The sequence below is a fragment of the Aegilops tauschii genome, chromosome 1 (assembly GCF_002575655.3).
Source record: "Aegilops tauschii subsp. strangulata cultivar AL8/78 chromosome 1, Aet v6.0, whole genome shotgun sequence".
Lineage (NCBI taxonomy): Eukaryota > Viridiplantae > Streptophyta > Magnoliopsida > Poales > Poaceae > Aegilops > Aegilops tauschii.
In genome coordinates, this window is record NC_053035.3 from 12,440,141 (window position 1) to 12,463,841 (window position 23,701).

Sequence of the window (23,701 nt, forward strand, 5' to 3'; positions counted from 1 at the left end):
CTCTCATTTATGTTTTGCGGTCCCAGAAAGGGCTAGCGAGATACCATCCTGTTATATCATATTATGATTGTTTTGAGAAAGTGTTGTCATCCGAGATTTATTATTATTGCTCGCTAGTTGATTATGCCATTGATATGAGTAAACATGAGACCTAAGAGTTATTGTGAATATGGTTAGTTCATAATCTTTGCTGAAAACTTGAATGCTGGCTTTACATATTTACAACAACAAGAGCAAACAGAGTTTGTAAAAGTTTTTCTTTATCACTTTCAGTTTATCAACTGAATTGCTTGAGGACAAGTGCTACCTCTTGAGCACTGCGTTGGTTTTCCCTTGAAGAGGAAAGGGTGATGCAGCAAAGTAGCGTAAGTATTTCCCTCAGTTTTTGAGAACCAAGGTATCAATCCAGTAGGAGGCTACACGCAAGTCCCTCGCACCTACACAAACAAATAAATCCTCGCAACCAACACGATAAGGGGTTGTCAATCCCTACACGGTCACTTACAAGAGTGAGATCTGATAGATATGATAGGATAATATTTTTGGTATTTTTGTGATAAATATGCAAAGTAAAGTAAACAAAATAAAACGGTAATGGAAATAGCTTATTGTTGAGAGATTAATATGATGGAAAATAGACCCGGGGGCCATAGGTTTCACTAGTGGCTTCTCTCAAGAGCACAAGTATTTTACGGTGGGTGAACAAATAACTGTTGAGCATTGACAGAATTGAGCATAGTTATGAGAATATCTAGGTATGATCATGTATATAGGCATCACGTCCGAGACAAGTAGACCGACTCCTGCCTGCATCTACAACTATTACTCCACACATCGACCGCTATCCAGTATGCATCTAGAGTTTTAAGTTCATAAGAACAGAGTAACACTTTAAGCAAGATGACATGATGTAGAGGGATAAATTCATGCAATATGATAAAAACCCCATCTTGTTATCCTCGATGGCAACAATACAATACGTGCCTTGCTGCCCCTACTGTCACTGGGAAAGGACACCGCAATATTGAACCCAAAGCTAAGCACTTCTCCCATTGCAAGAAAGATCAATCTAGTAGGACAAACCAAACTGATAATTCGAAGAGACTTGCAAAGATAACCAATCATACATAAAAGAATTCAGAAGATTCAAATATTGTTCATAGATAAACTTGATCATAAACCCACAATTCATCGGTCTTAACAAACACACCGCAAAAGAAGATTACATCGAATAGATCTCCACAAGAGAGGGGGAGAACATTGTATTGAGATCCAAAAAGAGAGAAGAAGCCATCTAGCTAATAACTATGGACCCGAAGGTCTGAGGTAAACTACTCACACTTCATCGGAGAGGCTATGGTGTTGATGTAGAAGCCCTCCGTGATCGATGCCCCCTCCGGCAGAGCTCCGGAACAGGCCCCAAGATGGGATCTCGTGGGTACAGAAGGTTGCGGCGGTGGAATTAGGTTTTTGGCTCCCTATCTGATCGTTTGGGGGTACGTAGGTATATATAGGAGGAAGGAGTACGTCGGTGGAGCAACGTGGGGCCCACGAGGGTGGAGGGCGCGCCGGGGGGGGGGGGGGTAGGCGCGCCCCCTACCTCGTGGCTTCCTGCTTGATTTCTTGACGTAGGGTCCAAGTCCTCTGGATCATGTTCGTTCCGAAAATCACGTTCCCGAAGGTTTCATTCCGTTTGGACTCCGTTTGATATTATTTTTCTACGAAACTCTAAAATAGGCAAAAAAAACAGCAATTCTGGGCTGGGCCTCCGGTTAATAGGTTAGTCCCAAAAATAATATAAAAGTGAATAATAAAGCCCAATAATGTCCAAAACAGAAGATAATTTAGCATGGAGCAATCAAAAATTCCTGCTCGTCCTCGAGTAGGTAAATGATAAAAACAGAATTTTTGATGTGGAATGCTACTTGGCATAATTTCAATGTAATTCTTCTTAATTGTGGTATGAATATTCAGATCCGAAAGATTCAAGATAAAAGTTCAATATTGACATAAAAATAATAATACTTCAAGCATACTAACTAAGCAATTATGTCCTCTCAAAATAACATGGCCAAAGAAAGTTCATCCCTACAAAATCATATAGTTTAGTCATGCTCCATTTTCGTCACACAAGAATGCTCTCATCATGCACAACCCCGATGACAAGCCAAGCAATTGTTTCTTACTTTAGTAATCTCAAACTTCTTCAACCTTCACGCAATACATGAGCGTGAGCCATGGATATAGCACTATGGGTGGAATAGAATATGATGATGGGGGTTATGTGGAGAAGACAAAAAAGGAGAAAGTCTCACATCAACGAGGCTAATCAATGAGCTATGGAGATGCCCATCGATAATGCAAGGAGTAGGGATTGCCATGCAACGGATGCACTAGAGCTATAAATATATGAAAGCTCAACAAAAGAAACTAAGTGGGTGTGCATCCAACTTGCTTGCTCACGAAGACCTAGGGCACTTGAGGAGGCCCATTGTTGGAATATACAAGCCAAGTTCTATAATGAAAAATTCCCACTAGTATATGAAAGTGACAAAACAAGAGACTCTCTATCATGAAGATTATGGTGCTACTTTGAAGCACAAGTGTGGTAAAAGGATAGTAACATTGTCCCTTCTCTCTTTCTCTCTCATTTTTTTGGGGCCTTCTCTCTTTTTATGGCCTTTCTCTTTTTTTATTCCTCACTTGGGACAATGCTCTAGAAAAATGATGATCATCACACTTCTATTTATTTACAACTCAATGATTACAACTCGATACTAGAACAATGTATGACTCTATATGAATGCCTCCGACGGTGTACCGGGATATGCAATGAACCAAGAGTGACATGTATGAAAGAATTATGAATGGTGGCTTTGCCACAAATACTATGTCAACTACATGATCATGCAAAGCAATATGACAATGATGAATGTGTCATGATAAACGGAATGGTGGAAAGTTGCATGGCAATATATCTCGGAATGGCTATGGAAATGCCATAATAGGTAGGTATGGTGGCTGTTTTGAGGAAGATATAAGGAGGTTTATGTGTGAAAGAGCGTATCATATCACGGGGTTTGGATGCACCGGCGAAGTTTGCACCAACTCTCAATGTGAGAAAGGGCAATGCACGGTACCGAAGAGGCTAGCAATGGTGGAAAGGTGAGAGTGCGTATAATCCATGGACTCAACATTAGTCATAAAGAACTCACATACTTATTGCAGAAATCTACAAGTCATCAAAAACCAAGCACTATGCGCATGATCCTAGGGGGATAGATTGGTAGGAAAATACCACCGCTCGTCCCCGACCGCCACTCATAAGGAGGACAATCAAAGAACACCTCATGTTTCAAATTTGTTACATAACGTTTACCATACGTGCATGCTACGGGACTTGCAAACTTCAACACAAGTATTTCTCAAATTCACAACTACTCAACTAGCACAACTTTGATATCACTACCTCCATGTCTCAAAACAATCATCAAGCATCAAACTTCTCTTAGTATTCAACACACTCATAAGAAAGTTTTTACTATTCTTGAATACCTAGCATATTAGGATTTTTTAAGCAAATTACCATGCTATTTAAGACTCTCAAAATAATCTAAGTGAAGCGTGAGAGATCAATAGTTTCTATAAAACAAATCCACCACCGTGCTCTAAAAGATATAAGTGAAGTACTAGAGCAAAAACTATATAACTCAAAAGATATAAGTGAAGCGCATAGAGTATTCTAATAATTTCCGAATCATGTGTGTCTCTCTCAAAAGATGTGTACAGAAAGGATGATTGTGGTAAACCAAAAAGCAAAGACTCAAATCATACAAGACGCTCCAAGCAAAACACATATCATGTGGTGAATAAAAATATAGCTCCAAGTAAAGTTACCGATGGAAGTAGACGAAAGAGGGGATGCCTTCCGGGGCATCCCCAAGATTTGGCTTTTAGGTGTCCTTAGATTATCTTGGGGGTTCCATGGGCATCCCCAAGCTTAGGCTCTTGCCACTCCTTGTTCCATAATCCATCAAATCTTTCACCAAAACTTAAAAACTTCACAACACAAAACTCAGCAGAAAATCTCGTGAGCTCCGTTAGCGAAAGAAAACAAAAGACCACTTCAAGGTACTGTGATGAACTCATTCTTTATTTATATTGGTGTTAAACCTACTGTATTCCAACTCATATATAGTTTATAAACTCTTTTACTAGCCATAGATTCATCAAAATAAGCAAACAACACACGAAAAACAGAATCTGTCAAAAACAGAACAGTCTGTAGTAATCTGTAACTAACGCAAACTTCTGGAACTCCAAAAAATCAGGCAAAATAGGACGACCTAGACAATTTGTTTATTGATCAGAAGCAATTGGAATCAATATTTTATCACGTTCTGGTGATTTTTAACAATTATTTTCGTGAACAGAAAGTTTCTGGAATTTTCTGCAAGATCAAATAACTATCATCCAAGAAGATCCTATAGGTTTAACTTGGCACAAACACTAATTGAAACATAAAAACACATCTAACCGGAGGCTAGAACAAATATTTATTCCTAAACAGAAGCAAAAGCAAAAAACTAAAAATAAAATTGGGTTGCCTCCCAACAAGCGCTATCGTTTAACGCCCCTAGCTAGGCATAAAGGCAAGGATGGATCTAGGTATTGCCATCTGTGGTTTTAGGGAAAAAGAGAGCAAACTTGTTATCTATGGAATTAATCTTTCTATTTTGACAAAGTACATGGCCATTAATGGTAGAAGAAATATTAAGTATGTTGCGGAAATTGGCATCTAGGCTAGCTTTTATCTCTTTGATAGACTCGTTTTGGTAAGAAAGCAAAAGAGATGTGATTTCAACTTTCTTGTTAATGGGGTGCCCAAATATAGTTTTCATCTTTTCATAGGTATCTATGGGGTCCCCTTCGAGAAAACCCTCTTCAAAAATAGAATCTAAAACTTGTTTGAACGAAGCGGGCAACCCAACATAAAAGCTCTTTAAGTAAACCTCAATTTGGTATTGAGGTACATAGCTGGCCCGGATCCTTAATAGCATATCCCAAGCATCTTTCAAAGATTCATTGAGTAAATAACGAAATATTCCAGAATCTTCTTCATCAAAATTTCTAAGGTTTTCATTGATAACTCCGACAGGTATTTCCATAGTATTTTTATTTATGAGTTTAGATAAAATAGCAGGATTGTCTAAAGCGCTAAAACTTGGGAGAGGAACCCCAACTCTTTTTGGTTCCGACATGGCAAGGGAAAAGTGAACGAAAAGAGGCAACCGGAAAAGAGGGGGCGAATAAAACGGCAAGGGTGAAGTGGGGGAGAGGAAAATGAGAGACAAATGACAAATAATGTAATGCGGGAGCTAAGGGTTTGCGATGGGTACTTGGTATGTTGACTTTTGCGTAGACCTCCCCGGCAACGGCGCCAGAAATCCTTCTTGCTACCTCTTGAGCACCGCGTTGGTTTTCCCTTGAAGAGGAAAGGGTGATGCAGCAAAGTAGCGTAAGTATTTCCCTCAGTTTTTGAGAACCAAGGTATCAATCCAGTAGGAGGCTACACGCAAGTCCCTCGCACCTACACAAACAAATAAATCCTCGCAACCAACACGATAAGGGATTGTCAATCCCTACACGGTCACTTACGAGAGTGAGATATGATAGATATGATAGGATAATATTTTTGGTATTTTTGTGATAAAGATGCAAAGTAAAGTAAAAAAAAATAAACTTGTTGTCAGGAGATTAATATGATGGAAAATAGACCCGGGGGCCATAGGTTTCACTAGTGGCTTCTCTCAAGAGCACAAGTATTTTACGGTGGGTGAACAAATTACTGTTGAGCAATTGACAGAATTGAGCATAGTTATGAGAATATCTAGGTACGATCATGTATATAGGCATCACGTCCGAGACAAGTAGACCGACTCCTGCCTGCATCTACAACTATTACTCCACACATCGACCGCTATCCAGCATGCATCTAGAGTTTTAAGTTCATAAGAACAGAGTAACGCTTTAAGCAAGATGACATGATGTAGAGGGATAAATTCATGCAATATGATAAAAACCCCATCTTGTTATCCTCGATGGCAACAATACAATACATGCCTTGCTGCCCCTACTGTCACTGGGAAAGGACATCGCAATATTGAACCCGAAGCTAAGCACTTCTCCCATTGCAAGAAAGATCAATCTAGTAGGCCAAACCAAACTGATAATTCGAAGAGACTTGCAAAGATAACCAATCATACATAAAAGAATTCAGAAGATTCAAATATTGTTCATAGATAAACTTGATCATAAACCCACAATTCATCGGTCTCAACAAACACACCGCAAAAGAAGATTACATCGAATAGATCTCCACAGGAGAGGGGGAGAACATTGTATTGAGATCCAAAAAGAGAGAAGAAGCCATCTAGCTAATAACTATGGATCCGAAGGTCTGAGGTAAACTACTCACACTTCATCGGAGAGGCTATGGTGTTGATGTAGAAGCCCTCCGTGATCGATGCCCCCTCCGGCGGAGCACCGGAACAGGCCCCAAGATGGGATCTCGTGGGTACAGAAGGTTGCGGCGGTGGAATTAGGTTTTTGGCTCCCTATCTGATCGTCTGGGGGTACGTAGGTATATATAGGAGGAAGGAGTATGTCGGTCGAGCAATGTGGGGCCCACGAGGGTGGAGGGCGCGCCTGGGGGGGGGGGGGGTAGGCGCGCCCCCCTACCTCATGGCTTCCTGCTTGATTTCTTGACGTAGGGTCCAAGTCATCTGGATCATGCTCGTTCCGAAAATCACGTTCCCGAATGTTTCATTCCGTTTGGACTCCGTTTGATATTCTTTTTCTGCGAAACTCTGAAATAGGCAAAAAACAGCAATTCTGGGCTGGGCCTCCGGTTAATAGGTTAGTCCCAAAAATAATATAAAAGTGAATAATAAAGCCCAATAATGTCCAAAACAGAAGATAATATAGCATGGAGCAATCAAAAATTATAGATACGTTGGAGACGTATCAACAAGCAAAGGTTTAAGCTTGGGGGAGTTGATACGTCTCCGTCGTATCTACTTTTCCAAACACTTTTGCCCTTGTTTTGGACTCTAACTTGCATGATTTGAATGGAACTAACCCGGACTGACGCTGTTTTCAGCAGACTTTCCATGGTGTTATTGATGTGCAGAAACAAAAGTTCTCGGAATGACCTGAAACTCCACGGAACTTATTTTTGGAAAATAATAAAAATACTGGAAGAAGAATCCACGTCAGGGGGCCCTCCACCTGTCCACGAGGGTGGGGGGCGCGCCCCCATGCCTCGTGGGCCCCCTAACGCTCCACCGACCTCAACTCCAACTCCATATATTCGTGTTCGGGGAGAAAAAAAATCAGAGAGAAGGATTCATCACGTTTTACGATACGGAGCCGCCGCCAAGCCCTAAAACCTCCCGGGAGGGCTGATCTGGAGTCCGTTCGGGGCTCCGGAGAGGGGAATCCGTCGCCGTCGTCATCATCAACCATCCTCCATCACCAATTTCATGATGCTCACCGCCGTGCGCGAGTAATTCCATCGTAGGCTTGCTGGACGGTGATGGGTTGGATGAGATTTATCATGTAATCGAGTTAGTTTTGTTAGGGTTTGATCCCTAGTATCCACTATGTTTTGAGATTGATATTGCTATGACTTTGCTATGCTTAATGCTTGTCACTAGGGCCCTAGTGCCATGATTTCAGATCTGAACCTATTATGTTTTCATGAATATATGTGAGTTCTTGATCCTATCTTGCAAGTCTATAGTCACCTACTATGTGTTATGATCCGACAACCCTGAAGTGACAATAATCGGGACCACTCCCGGTGATGACCATAGTTTGAGGAGTTCATGTATTCACTATGTGTTAATGCTTTGGTCCGGTACTCTATTAAAAGGAGGCCTTAATATCCCTTAGTTTCCATTAGGACCCCGCTGCCACGGGAGGGTAGTACAAAAGATGTCATGCAAGTTCTTTTCCATAAGCACGTATGACTATATTCGGAATACATGCCTACATTACATTGATGAATTGGAGCTAGTTCTGTGTCACCCTATGTTATGACTGTTACATGATGAACCACATCCGGCATAATTCTCCATCACCGATCCAATGCGTACGAGCTTTTCATATATTGTTCTTTGCTTATTTACTTTTCCGTTGCTACTGTTACAATCACTACAAAACCCAAAAAATATTACTTTTGCTATCGTTACCGTTACTTCCATATTACTTTGCTACTAAATACTTTGCTGCAGATACTAAGTTATCCAGGTGTGGTTGAATTGACAACTCAACTGCTAATACTTGAGAATATTCTTTGGCTCCCCTTGTGTCGAATCAATAAATTTGGGTTGAATACTCTACCCTCGTAAACTGTGGCGATCCCCTATACTTATGGGTTATCATTAATATCCGTTGGCATGCCCAAATAACGGTCACTTAGTGACTCGTTTTGAACATGCAAGGAAGTCTTAATCACCTCTCTTGAAGGGCCCGGACAACCTTGACTGAAGAAGATGGATAACTTGTCATGATTGATGCGTTGTCCTGATGCATTACAATAAGTGTCCAACAGGTTTGACACTGCAACTGACCCCTCTACGTTAGCCTTAAAGAGCAGCAGACTGTCATCTGCAAACAAAAGATGGTTTATGGTGGGAGCCGTCTGAGCCACCTTAATACCTGCAATTGATGACTGATAACTGGATTTCAGGATGCACGAAAGGCCTTTTGCTGCGATCAAGAATAAGTAGGGGGAATTCCTGTGGTTGGTATGAAAGAATCAAGCTTTTCACCGGCTGTAGATGCTCTTATCTCCAATTGACCCCTCCTGCTCGGGACGGTGTGGCGTGGGCTTGGCCGGGACGGCGAGGCGTGGGCGCGGGACAGGGTGGCCGCCGTAGGAGCTCCTCCCAGCAGTTGTTGAGTGGGGGTATGGCTGGAAACAATTCCACCCCCACGCGAATATGCTCGCCGGCACAACCCCAGGAGGCTGAAAAAATGCCTCCTGGCAGGCGCAACGGCCGGAGATGCTCTTATCTCCAACTTTTTTGTTTCAAAAAAATCCAAGAGCTGGGCTAGCTGCTCATCAAATGCAAGGAAAACGGAAGCCTATGGCTCGTCCTTGGTGTATACGTGTCGAACGTCAACTGGCGCGCTATATCCACCCTCTGTACAGCTACTCGTCCGCGTACTTACCCGCCGGATGCCATCTCTCTGCCGAGACTCCCTCTTCCATGCGGGCCCGCAATGTCATGAAGTATGTGTAGCCGTGTTGGTAAGAAACATGGTCGATTGGCTCGAAGAGGAGTGCGTGCCCCCAGGCCAAAAACCCCCGGAGCGCAAGGAAGCGGCGCAGGCCAAGGGAGAACGCTGGGGCTGCTGCTACCTCTCGCCAAATCGCCGTACGCTAGGGTTCGGCGCTCGGCGAACGCGGCGGCCGGAGCCGCCGCGGGGGAGGCAGGGCAGGGAGTGGGCAGGGGCCGGAGGCGCTGCGGGGGAGGCAGGGCAGGGGACGGAGCCGCCGCGGGGGAGGCAGGGCAGGGAGTAGGCAGGGGACGGCGGCGCGCTAGTTGCAAGGGGGAGGTCGCGAACCACGGGCCACGGAAATCTTCCAATCTTGACCATCTCAAGCCACCTGCGGTGAGGATCCTGGCCGGCGGCCGCGCGTTAATTACAAATGTGTCGCATTCCATTTCTCGTACCTTACAGATCCCTTCGCCCCTCCCCCCACCGGGGAGGCGATTTTCTTTTTCTTTTTCCAGATTTTGTAAATTTCCTTACTTCCTAGTAGTAGTATTGCTCTCATCATTGCTGACAAATACACCTGCCGTTTTGTGCGTGTGCAGATGTTCATTCATGTCAGTTCAATTATTAATTAATGCCTAAAGTAAAGAACTAAAGATATGATTGCACAAGTGATTAATTGCACCATAAAGTGTTGTAATTGTGCTGCATATGTCGCCTTAATTGTTACTACTAACTGATAACAATGGCGGATATCTGTCACCATGCCATGCTTGAGCTTACTGCACTTTGATAAAGTCATCACCTTTTAGTTTGTTGTCTGCTCAGTCTTGTACATTTCCACATCCTTTAGTTCCTCCTAGCTACTGGGTTGTCAATCGTTTCTAACTACTTTGCACCTTCTGAAACATAAACTTATATTCAAGGTGATATTCAGAAGCATTCAAGATGGTGAATTTCACACAAGTGGAGCTCCGAGAAATGATGGGCAAGAAAAATAACATTCGTAATGTGTCTGTTATTGCCCATCTGAGCCATGGTATGTGCTAGCATACTCAAGTTTTCTTCACATGCAAATATTTTTCCCGGTGTTCTGTAGCTTGTGTTGATTTTTTATTCTGCATTACTGGGTACAACTGTAGAGGTATGAGGTATTGTGCTATTTAGTGCCGTCAGGTTATGTATGTCTGTCAAGCCATTCTGTTAACTCTTTGTTTTTTCCCCTCTTTTTTATATGGTTATTATCCCTGTAATTTCCCAAGACATATATGCTGTCTTCTCGATTGTGGCCTTTAATCGTGCAATTCTGATGTTGTGTTTCCAGTTCAATAGTGAATGAATTTCATTTAATCATCGCAGGCAAGTCTACCCTTACAGAATCTCTTGTGGCAGCTGCTGGGATGATTAGACATGAAGGTGATGTTGAAGTTCCCATGGCTGACACTCATGCGGATGTAGCACAGCCTGCCAGTCCATCAGATCTGCTGGCACTTCTCTTTTGTATGAGATGAACAATGAATCGTTCAAGTCTTACAAAGGTGAAAGAGATGGCGACCAATACCTGGTCAACCTTATTGATTCGCCTGGGCACACCGATTTTTCTTCAGAAGTCACAACTGCTCTTCGTGTTACTGATGGTGCTTTGTTGGTAATTGATGCAATCGAGGGTGTCTGTATGCAAACTGAAGCTGTTCTCTGCCAGGCCCTTAATGAGATGGTTAGACCTGTTCTTTGTGTCAACAAGATGGACAAGTTATTCCCTGACCTCCAAGTTGAAAGTGCAAACCCTGAATCTGTAGGGCACAAGTTATTTTCTGGGCTCCAAGATGAAGGCGCAAAACCTGAATCTATGGGTGAGCGAGCCTACAAGACTCTGTCCAATGTCATTGAGAATTCCAATGAAATTATGAAAGCACATGGTGCTGAGCGCCTTGGTGATGTCCAAGTCTACCCTGAGACCTCCTCTGTTGCCTTTGCTTCTGGTTTACATGGTTGGGCATTTACCATCGCTAGCTTTGCTAAGAAGTATGCCTTAAAATGTGGAGTCGATGAAACCAAATTTGCAAAGAGGCTTTGGGGTGATAATTTTTATAACTCTGCCACAAAAAAATGGACCAGGAAGAACAGTGGCTCCGACAATTGTATTAGAGGCTTCGTACAGTTCTGCTATAATCCAATCAACACAGTTCTCATGGCCTGCATGAATGACAATAAGGGTGAATTGTGGGATCTTTGCCAGAAGCTTGAGGTGAGCTTGAGGGATGATGAGAAGGACCTAACAGGCATGGCTCTTGTGAAGTGTGTCATGCAAACTTGGCTCCCAGCCAGTACTGCTCTGCTTGAGATGATGATCTGCCACCTCCCCTCTCCGTTAGAAGCACAGAGATATCGTGTGGAGAGCCTGTATGAGGGCCCCCTTGATGATAAATACGCAGAAGCTATTAAAAAATGTGATCCTGAAGGTCCTCTTATGCTGTACGTTTCCAAGATGGTCCCAGCATCTGATGTGGGCAGATTTTTCGCGTTTGGTCGTGTCTTCTCCGGAAGGATTGCAGCTGGCATGAAGGTCCGGGTCATGGGGCCTTCCTATGTCCCCGGCATGGAAACTGATTTGTACGTGGAGTCTGTCCAGCGTACCATTATATGGATGGGAAAGAAGCAATGTGACGTTCCGGATGTTCCTTGTGGTAACACTGTTGGTTTGATTGGTCTGGATGCATGCATAACAAAGAGTGCTACCCTGACAAGCGAGAAGGAGGTTGTTGCACGCCCAATCAGAGCGATGAAGCTCTCTGTATGCCCTCTGATGTTTGTTACAGTTAACTGCAAGGTTCCGACCGATGTTTCCAAACTTGTACAAGGTTTGAAGCGTCTGGCGATGTCTGACCCCGTGGTTCTGTGCAGCCAGGTAGAGCCTGGTACCTATACGGTTGCTGGAGTGGGAGAACTTCATCTGGAAATTTGCTTGAAAGATCTACAGGAAAACTTTATGGATGGTGTTGAAGTTGCTGTTTCCAGTCCGCCTGTTGTTTCCTTCCGTGAGACTGTCCGCAAGTCTTGTGATCCTGTTGAGAAAAAGTTCAGAAACAATCAAATCCGATACAGCTTGTCTGTGGTAGCCCGCCCCCTGGATGAAAAAGTAGTCGAGGCTATTGAGGATGGTCGCTTGGGTCCACGTACTGACCATGCGGTACGATCTGAGATCCTTGCTAAGCATGGTTGGGATAAGGATCTTGGCGATAAGATTTGGTGCTTTGGTCCTGATGCTGTTGGCCCCAATGTGATTGTTAATAGGTGCAAGGTAATACAGAATCTGGAGTTAGCGAAGAAAGTTATCGTGGCTGGCTTCGAGGTGGTGGCAAAAGAAGGCGCATTGGCAAAAGAAAGGATGCATGGCATATGCTTTGAGGTTCATAATGTTAATATACATGCTGATGAAGCATTGAGAGGTACAACTGCTCAGCTCAATGAGATGGTTAGGACAGCACTTATTGAGTCTCAGCTCGCTGCCAAGCCAAGGCTTCTCGAACCCACCTACACTGTGGCGATCCAGTGCCCTAAGAGTGCCCTCAGCACTATCTACGGAATTCTCCACCAGAGGAATGGTTCTGTGTATGAGGAGTTTGTGAGAGAAGGCACGATGCTACACATCCTGAAGGCTTACGTTCCAGTTTATGATTCCTTTGGCCTCTCCAAGGCAATCAGTGCTGCAACATCTAAGCTGGTCACCCCGCAGTGTATTTTTGGATATTGGAGCGACATGTGCTCTGATCCTTTCCAGGCAAATGCGCCAGCTGGGCAAATGGTCTTGGATATCCGCGAGAGGAAGAAGATGGGCAGGCCCTCTTTCCAGAAGTAGCCCTGGCTTTCCTTGCTTCAGTGTATGTTGTTGTTATCTGACATCTTCCGAGGTATATTATCTACTAATTGATGTTGAATTACTTACTATTGCTCCTGGATATGGTATTAACACTTTTGATATGATACTCGTGGTTCTTTGATGCCGTAATGTATGCTGAGGTTTAGCAACATTCTGAAATTTGCATCTTCAGGTCAAGCGGGCACAATTTTCTTGTAGATATGCCTGCCTAGCTTAGATTTTGTGCTGCAAGTAAACACATAATCCTAGTTAGCTTTGTCGCAGAATTTTTTTGGGAGACATATCTCCTGATTTGGTGGTGACTTCAAGGGATTTTTCAGGTTTTCTATGCAAAGTAGGGGAATCAATAGTCAGATCTGGTTTTTTTTTTCTCTTGTTTGGACTTCATACTCTGTTAGGAACTTTGATTGTTTTTGTTGCACTGAACCAAATAGAGAAATGCATAGTTTTGTCCTGATTTAGCTTCAGATAATGTCAGAAAAGCAAATTGGTCTTGTTCTACCGCAGATGTTCCATTTATCATGATTAGATCGCACATGTTTTCAAATTGTCATGTTCCTTTGGACATTTGATTGATGAAATGATGTTGATGCCACAATGCTCGCATGCCTTGTGTTTTCCCTGCCCAAGCATGCAATCCCTTGAGATAAAGCATGACTGGTAGTTCCAGTCACAGATGTGCACTAGCAAACTGTTTAGTGTTACTGCTCGAAGCCGACTTTGCTGGTAGAGCAAGGCAGCTTGGTTGGTTAGTGAGGCCGGCAGCTTTCTGTTGTTCATCTAGTACTAGAGGTCACTGTGAAAAACAGTGTCCAGCCTGCTGTGCTGGCAGGAGCATAATAACATCGCTGCCAGAAAGTGCAGGGTTATTCAGTTATTCACTGTGGTATATGTATGTATCTCTGTGTGTGTGCACTTTCTTCAGTGCTGTTCTCACTGCAGTTATGTTTTGTGGTGCATTGCAGCTCATCTATAGTATGTGATGTGATGTCGTGTCTGATTCGGATTCCGTGGTTTCCCCCTTGCAGTGCGCTCTCCTCCTTGCTTCCATGCAGTGCTGGGGTTCACTTCACTTGATCGATCGTCAACGACATCACCCCTGAAGGGAGGGACTGCTGCTACCCCTGGAACTGACTTTCACACTGAGCTGAACTGTTTAGCATCGTCGCTGCCTCAAGTGTTAGGAAGGAACTTAATTGGCGTCAATGTACCTGATGTCGCGTCTTTGCTCAGCAAGTGCTGGCTGTAGAGGATCTTGCATGCTTCTCTACTTCTCCTCTCCTGATGGACTGCCCTACTTTTTGCTGAATGTTTGGTTCCGATTTTGGCCAGTCATGCCATGTAGTAGAATTGATCTCAGTGGATGGAGTCTGTGTGTAGTGTCTACTCTTCCTTCGATCGCGGATGCATCCGCCCACCGTCCAACGTCCTTCAAGATGCGTGCTTATCTCCTAGTATGTGTCTTTCTTTTTCTGCACACCCTTGTTTTTTTCCCATTCTAGTTTTCTCGCTCCACCTTCACAAAATTTGAGAGAACTTATTTTCTTTTCGTCAAGTTTTGATTGCTCACCATGCTATGATACTATTGGTAAACGGGAGAGGACTTATACTAAAATGTTTGACTGCAGCCCACAGATATCCGAATAGTTCTTGTTTGTTTTCATAAAATTTAGGTCACAGATATTCAAATGATTTCGAGCAGAATTCATGAGATATTATTTAAATACATTTTTAGAGAGAAGAAAACACCCTCCAAAAAGGGGCCTAGCTTTTATAAAAGCTCGCTGTGTCTACCGGGGGAACCGGTTCACAATAGTATCATAGCAATGGGGGCGGCTTATTTCGCGCGGCTAGGCTGGGCTGGTCAATTCGGAACTGTTTTTATTTCATTTTTAGCAGTTCCTTTTTTTGGCAATTTTTTAACAAATGCGTGTCTAACTTTCACAGAAATGCAGACCCGACCTTTGGGATTTCAACTTTTCTTGGAAATTGGCAACTTTTGAACAAATGCGTGTCTAACTTTCACAGAAATGCAGACCCGACCTTTGGGATTTCAACTTTTCTTGGAAATTTTAACCTGAACTTTCGGGAAATCAATCTTTCAAGAGTTTCAACTTTTGGAAAGTTCCGAGAAAATGAGGGTTCAAGACTTACTTTTTTGAAATTTCAGAATGTAACGTTTCAAAAACTTTTATAAGCTCCCAACATCTCGAACTTTTGAAACTTAAAAATTCATAATTTGTGAAGATTTTAACAGGGAAAAGGTATGAGATAAATAGAAACCACATGCGTAAGAGAGAAGAGGCGAGAGCGGTAAAAATCACAGTCCATTTCCAGCCGTTTCGCAACCTTGGTGCTTGTTCGTGAAAGCCTATCCACGATTTCAAACATGTTTCAACATATATAATTTTGCGCAAACGTTCCAACGATTATACATTTCGCACGAATTCGCTTGGTTTTCAGAAGAAGAAGAAATAATCGTATGGTGGACGTGGAGTTGTCCGTGCAGGCGTGATGGTGGACGTGGCGCGCGAGACGCCGTCAGTGGCTGGAGCGCGTGCGCCACAAGGGCTGGAGGTGGGCTCACGGTCACCTGCTCGCAAGGTAGACCATGCACACGCCGGAGCACCGAGTCGCGTAGCCCGGCGTGTCTGTCGCCGACTGACCAGGGCCACACACCCGACAAGGCGCCTCCACCTCGATAAGCTATGTATGTGCCCATGCGACAAGCTATGTAGGATCAAGTAAAGTCTGTTTTAAACCTCAAACTTGTAGAGTTCGTTGGAATCGAACCCCGAAGTCCGAATCCCTGAAATCGGTACCCGACATCTATAATCCCGGTCAATATCAACCCTGGACCAGTTTGGCGCACCTGGAAAAGATCCATCCCACCCGGGATCACATGCTACTCTCACTGACATTCTTGGCCCACATGTCATATCCATCTTCTATCCCCCCTCTCTCTCTCTCACTCTCTCTCCTGAAACCAGAGCCTACGACTATACCGTTGGAATCTATGGAGGGCGCCCGGTTCTGGCGTTTTTCTTAGAGCATCTCCAACAGCGGCGGTAAAAAACGTGCGGGGAGGGGGGGACATGGGTTTTAGCGCGCGGAGCGGTTGCGCGCGATCCAGCGGGCGCGGGAAAAGATCGCGCACGCGAAAAAGCGGTTTGGCGCGCTAGTTTTGGCACGTGGCTTCCGGCGCTTTTTTTATAAATCCAACGCCCCTCCATGCACCCTCCCAACGCTCTGTGCCTCGCCACACGCCCTCTGCCGCTCTTTCTCACCTCGCCGCCCACGCGCCGCCGGGGAAGTTCGGGCTACCGCGGTGTCCGCGCGCATCCTTCCGGCTCCTTCTGCGCCGAGATCCGGTCCGGTGAGATGCGCCTCGGCCTCAGCACATTCAATGCCGCCCATGAGGCCGCCCGCGCGTACAACACGGCGGCGTGGCGCATCCGACAGCCTCGTAGGAAGATGAACTTCCCCGAGGTGGCGACGCGAGAGCGGGCGCATGAGCTCGCGCCTCCCCCGCAGCTTGTCACCGACGAGGACCGTCGCGACAACCGGAGGCGGGGGCGCCGCCTCGGCATTGCTGAGATGGACGAGGAGGCCATGGTGCTATGGTGCCAACGCTTCCCGGAGGACATCGTCAACGAGCGCGAATTCTACGCGCAAAGGAGGGCGGAGCGAGCCGCCTATCATGAGGACAGGCATACGGGGAAGGCCACTGGTAGAAAAGGGGGCTTTGGTCCAGGTCGGGTCAGCCCATTAGTCCCGGTTCAGTCTAGAACCGGGACCCATAGGGGCATTGGTCCCGGTTCGTGAGCCCAGGGGGCGGCCGGGCCACGTGGGCCATTGGTCCCGGTTCGTCTGGACTTTTGGTCCCGGTTGGTGGGACGAACCGGGACCAATGGACCTGGCTCCTGGCCCACCACCATTGGACCCGGTCGGTGGCTTGAACCGGGACAACAGGATGCCCTTTAGTCCCGGTTCGTGCCACCTACAGGGAAAATAAATAAGTAATTAGAATTTTGTTACAAACTTTAATAGCAAAAAGAATTATCGTAAAAGAAAATAAATAAGTAATAAGAAACAAAAAAGAAAGAAAAAAACTGGGATTTTTTTTGTTACAAACTTTAATAGCAAAAGACATATCGTAAAAGAAAATAAATATGTAATTAGAAACAAAAAGGAAAGCAAAAAAACTGGGAAAATTTTTTGTTCCAAACTTTAATAGCAAAAAGAATTATCGTAAAAGAGAATAAATAAGTAATTAGAAACAAAAAAGAAAGCAAAAAAACTGGAAAAAAATTAAAAAAAGTGCCACCTACAGGGCTACCACGGCCTGCATACGACTAGAAACTCGTTACTAGGGCCAGGATGCAGGCCCGTAGTAGGCCCAATAGGCCCACAAGCACAGAGAATGATTTTAGGCCCGTAAGCCTGCAGTAGAGAGGAGCTCGAAGTGGTTGGTTCGGCAGGGCTTATAAACCACTCCGAGCCCCTCTCGGCTAGCGAGGTGGGACTAAACATAGCACCGCAGCGCGCCAGTTCCAGCACACGACCTTTGGTCCCGGTAGGTGGCACCAACCGGTACCAGTGCCCATCTTTTGTCCCGATTTATGGCACCAACCGGGACCAAAGGTCTCTGTTTCCCGCCCTTTGGGCTGCTGAAAAGAGGCCTTTGGTCCCGGTTGGTGCCACCAACCGGGACTAAAGGGGTGCATTGGTCCCGGTTGGTTCCATGAACCGGGACCAATGCTCTGCCTATATAAGCAGCACTCGCGAAAATTTGGTTTAGTTCGTTCTTCCCCGCCGCCCGACGCCGCCAGGCTGCCCGTCCGTCTCCGCCCCGCCGTCGCCGTCGCCGCCCCCCGACGGCCCCGTGCCGCCCCGACGCCGTCCCGACGCCCCGACACCGTCCCGCGCCGCCCCGACGCCGTCGCCGCCCCGCGCCCCGCGCCCCGTGCCCCGTGACGCCGCCGGCCCCTGCCCGTCGCCGCCCCGCCCCGGCCCGCGCCGCACCGCCTCACCGTCGACCGTCGCCGCGCCGCCCCGCCCCGCGCCACACGTCGCCGTCGCCGTCGCCGTCCCCGACACCGTCGCCGTGAGCAAAAATTTTGCTAATTTAATTTGATGTTAGTAGTAGTTAATTTAGATGTGTAGCTAATTGAGTTAGATTTTGTTAGATTTTTTTTTAGATTTTTTTGTAGTTCATAGATTTTTTTGTTAAATGTGTACTAATTAAGATGTGTAGTTCATAGATTTTTATGTTAGATTTTTTTTTCATATTGTGTAATTAATTTGTTCATATTGTGTTAGCTTTTTTTTTCTGTTAATAGATTTTTTTGGGTGATATTATTGTTGAATAAGAAGAGAAAATGTTTAATATAATTAGTTAGAAAAATAATAGAACTATAGTTAAACTAGTTTATTTTTAGTAAGTACTGCTACCTCTTGAGCACTGCGTTGGATTTCCCCGAAGAGGAGAGGATGATGCAGCAAAGTAGCGTAAGTATTTCCCTCAGTTTTTGAGAACCAAGGTATCAATCCAGTAGGAGACCACACACAAGTCCCTCGTACCTACACAAAACGATAGCTACTCGCAACCAACGCTTAGGGGTTGTCAATCCCTTCACGGTCACTTACGAGGATGAGATCTGATAGAGATGATAAATAATATTTTTGGTATTTTTGATAGATAGATGCAAAGTAAAAATAAAAGGCAAAGTAAAAGCAAAGCAAGTAAATAAAGTGATAAAGATTGATATGATGAGAATAGACCCGGGGGCCATAGGTTTCACTAGTGGCTTCTCTCAAGAGCATAGAGATTCTACGGTGGGTGAACAAATTACTGTTGAGCAATTGACAGAATTGAGCATAGTTATGAGTATATCTTGGCAATGATCATGTATATAGGCATCACGTCCGAGACAAGTAGATCGAAACGATTCTGCATCTACTACTATTACTCCACTCATCGACCGCTATCCAGCATGCATCTAGAGTATTAAGTTAAAAACAGAGTAACGCCTTAAGCAAGATGACATGATGTAGAGGGATAAATTCATGCAATATGATAAAAAACCCATCTTGTTATCCTCGATGGCAACAATACAATACGTGCCTTGCTGCCCCTTCTATCACTGGGTAAGGACACCGCAAGATTGAACCCAAAGCTAAGCACTTCTCCCATTGCAAGAACTACCAATCTACTTGGCCAAACCAAAAAGATAATTCGAAGAGACTTGCAAAGATAACTCAATCATACATAAAAGAATTCAGAGAAGAATCAAATATTTTCCATAGATAATACTGGATCATAAACCCACAATTCATCGGTCTCAACAAACACACCGCAAAAAGAAGATTACATCGAATAGATCTCCACAAGAGAGGGGGAGAACATTGTATTGAGATCCAAAAAGAGAGAAGAAGCCATCTAGCTACTAGCTATGGACCCGAAGGTCTGAAGTAAACTACTCATACTTCATCGGAGGGGCTATGGTGTTGATGTAGAAGCCCTCCGTGGTGGATGCCCTCTCCGGCGGAGTTCCGGAACAGGCCCCAAGATGGGATCTCGTGGATACAGAAAGTTACGGTGGTGGAATTAGGTTTTTGGCTCCTCTTCTGATCTGTCGGGGGTACGTAGGTATATATAGGAGGAAGAGGTACGTCCTTGGAGCAACAGGGGGCCCACGAGGGTGGAGGGCGCGCCTGGGGGGAGGGCGCGCCCCCCTACCTCGTGGCTTCCCTGTTGATTGCTTGCAGTAGGGTCCAAGTCTCCTGGATCTTATCCGATGAGAAAATCACGTTCCCGAAGGTTTCATTCCGTTTGGACTCCGTTTGATATTCCGTTTCTTCGAAACACTGAAATAGGCAAAAAACATCAATTCTGGGCTGGGCCTCCGGTTAATAGGTTAGTCCCAAAAATAATATAAAAGTGGAAAATAAAGCCCAATATGGTCCAAAATAGTAGATAAAGTAGCATGGAGCAATCAAAAATTATAGATACGTTGGAGACGTATCAAGTACTACTTTATTTTATTTATAGTAAGTGCTTCATATATAGTTGAACTAGCTAGTTGATTTAATAAACTACTTTATTTTACTATATATAGAAGTAGTTTGTTTTTAGTAAGTACTACTTTATTTATTTATAGTAAGTGCTTAGTAGTTGAACTAGTTGATTTAATTAATAAAACTACTTTATTTAAATATATATAGAAGTAGTTCCCGCATCGACGTCGGCGATGCCTATCCCGCATCCTCGTCGTCGTCGACTCGGCGGTGGAGGCCTGCTTGATCAGGGCCATGTTCGGGACTAGGTTCCGCCGGGCTGGTATTGGGAGGTGCTACCTTCCGGGGACGTAGGTTGGTGAGGAGGCAGCCCGTTGTTGACCCGATCCTTGTTTGGTGGCGGTCGCGTGGGCCAGTGACGGTGCCGAGGCTTCCAGACACCGCGGAGGTGGTACGTCACCGTGTCAGCGAGGAGGACGAGCACGTCCGTCGCTACATGGCTGCATTGGAGGGCAGGTTCGACAATACCTGACAGGTTCTTCAGGGATCTCACTGGAGCTATGATCCTGTGATGGTTCCTTATCTTTGGGTGTCCACCGCCCGCGACGATACCCGTCGGGCGCTACGGTTCTAGCTGTATTAGTGATGCTATATGTATGATAGTATTCGAGGAGTATTAGTGATAATATTCGACGATGTACGGACACAAGAGATGATGTACTTTTGCTTATAATTGAATGCATGCTAATTTGAATACTACTTTATTTTATGATTTGGTTTTGCTTATTGAATGCTCATATTGGAAAAGTACTCCTACTTTGAATGCTAAAATTGGAGAGCACTATGCAGAAATCTAGGAGCCCCCTCCATCATCCACGCTGTCGTGGGGGTAGCTTCTCCTTCATTCCCGTGTGCTAGACAATTTGGTGTAATAATGCACTCGGGAATGAAAGGAGGAGCTACGTACCATCACCGATAGTCAACCCGTGATTAATAATAATGATCTAATTTAGGTTTTTTAGTACATATATTTAATTATACAAGTTTAATATTTGAATTATGAACATAGGCCGGAAATGTCGTACTCGGATGACGAAAACCGCCCGAGGGAGTGCGACTGGTGCCACGACGACCGAGGTATGTGCGACAGGTTCATTGAGCTGGACGAAGATCGGCGCTTCAGCATTAAGCTCGAGGAGACCTTCGATGTTCATACGGTACGCAACGACGACAATAGTTTTTTTCGTAATTAAGCATGACTTCAACTATTTTAACGTGTATTTTTCGTCTTTTCCAATTCGACTAGCTTATCCCATGCTATGCAAGACGCTATGTCTTGAAGAGGATGGGTTTTGAAGACCATGAAAGTATGGAAACCAAAAAAATTCTCCTAAGGACCCATCATGGTGTGGATTTTAAAGTAAAGTTGTACAATGCTGAGAGTGTAACCCATTTTGGTTGCAAAAATTGGGAAGCACTTTGCAAGATGTATGGTTTTGATGCGGGTATGCTTGTCACCATGGATCTTGGTGATCCTACAATCGAGCAAGACAATATGGACATTTGGGTCATTGTGGATATACCTCCAATTCTTCCCCCATGTGAGCTTAACATAGTTATTAAGTAATTTATATTGTTTATTTCAAAATAGTTGACAGCTTATTTCCATTGATAGCTTATTTTGATTCTTCAAAGAATGTGCGGAAAATGGTAGACAAAACCCACTACACCGATGGCTCCGAATTAACTTATAAGGAGAAAAATCATCTGATAGCATTTTGTGCTGATCTTGAGAATTACAATGTCTACAATCGAACTCCTCAACATTATGGTCAATACGTGCCACTAGTGCACGTGTTGAACTACGGTAACTACCATGGAGATACCCTGATAAGATTTTTTACTATTATGACATCCGTGCATCTTTTTGCATACTTCTAAAACTAGTACATCATTGCTAACTACGAAGTTATTACTATGTTTTTCAACAGAGAATCCCAGAGGATTGTGTGCCTCATTTGATGTATCAGAATGGCAGCCTTCGTGTTTTGAACATATATCCAGGTCATCCTACGAATCTCAACTGTCGATACCGGATTTCTAAAAGAAGTGGAGACATGACAATCAAAGAATGGAAAAAATGTATGGACAGTCGTAAGGAGCTTCTTGAAAGCAAAAGGAAGCGAAGCGCAAGAATTGGAGACATGTGTTCATATTTCCGCCTAATACATGTCCAACAAAACGCCAAGTGCACTAATCTACTTTAATTATGCCAAAAAAATTAAGCCAACAAATTCAGTATATAACACACCACCATGTCCAACAAAACGCCATGGCTGGCTGAGTTTTGTATATCATGTTGCATCCCCCCTCCGTCCTTCAATGAAAAAGCAGAGCACATACTATCGCCCGTCAAAAATAATACCGATTTGATGCTTGAGAGCAAACTTTGATGCTTAGCAGTGTTGATGTGTCTTTTCTGAAATTAATTTTCTCATTGAACATGCTGAACTGAATTTGGAAACATCTAAACCCACCTTTACTCGTGCAGGTGATTATTGAAGGTTTCAGTGAAGAAATTATACAAGTGCAAGCAGATAAGTTCATCTTGAATGATGGCGCTTAATTTTCCTAAACAGTCAATACATTGTTCTTATATTAACTAGCATCCCTTTTCCAGCCTCAGCATGACATAGGACGGTCGGTCGAGAATTGTCTAACTATAAAAAGTTAAAAGGATGATGCTACACGCCCTGAGACCAGTATTACATGGTTGCTTCTGGGTTTGCATTCTGTTTAAATGTTAGTTTATGTTGAAGTGACATGATGTTAACTTTCACTATTTTGGTAGGCATCATACAATTTTTCTGCCCATTTGTACTTGATGCATTTGCCAAGCAGTTTTCTGTTGCTGCTATCTTTCTTTTACCTGAATGTTAAAAGGCTGGCATCAGATTTTTGAGGATTCTGAGCAAACGACCTCATGCAGGTCAGGTCCCGCGCACGAATCCTAAAGTGATTGCTGCAAACACATCCTTTGAGAGAATTATGAGATGATGCCACTAATTGGTTTGCTCAGGATGTCAATCTGAGCGAACACATTCGTGAATGATGATTTTTGTTTTTAGAGCATGGCAATTCTCATCCTTTCCTGTTGATGTAGCATGACGATTTCATTCAGCCAGCATGGTAAATCTTGAGCATGGCAATTTTTAGTTTACCACATGGCAACTCCTTGTACAACATCACAATTTTTTAGCATTCCTTGGGAGCGTTTTTGTAGCGAATGGAAAGTTTGCTCATTTGTGTGACATCCAAACTTAATAGAAATGACAGATTACTTATATCAACAAGATGCACCTTCTTTTGGGCACCCATTCCAGGAACCGCACCAAAAAAACTAGTGTTGATATGTGGGGCCAATCTAGATCCCAGATGCTCTTGAAAATATGAGCAATTTATAAAATGATTTAATCCATAGAAATAGTAGATAAAACATGACTATAATGACAG

General features: G+C 44.1%; 1 protein-coding gene and 1 pseudogene across 1 annotated transcript; both read left to right on the forward strand.

Moving 5' to 3' along the window:
* Positions 1–9,441: 9,441 nt before the first annotated feature.
* On the forward strand, positions 9,442–14,532 carry LOC109742013 (elongation factor 2-like; annotated as a pseudogene).
* A 1,867-nt stretch (positions 14,533–16,399) lies between these two features.
* LOC109742012 (uncharacterized) lies at positions 16,400–22,814 on the forward strand. Its single transcript, XM_020301099.1, has 2 exons — positions 16,400–16,927; positions 22,740–22,814. The coding sequence occupies exons 1-2, from the start codon at positions 16,400–16,402 to the stop codon at positions 22,812–22,814; spliced, it is 603 nt and encodes a 200-aa protein (XP_020156688.1).
* The last annotated feature ends 887 nt before the right edge of the window (positions 22,815–23,701 follow it).

Coding starts and splice junctions, on each gene's coding strand:
- LOC109742012 (XM_020301099.1), top strand. CDS start 16,400: ATGCACCCTCCCAACGCTCTGTGCCTCGCCACACGCCCTCTGCCGCTC. Junction 16,928..22,739: donor GGGGCTTTGGTCCAGGTCGG/GTCAGCCCATTA, acceptor TTACTCGTGCAG/GTGATTATTGAAGGTTTCAG.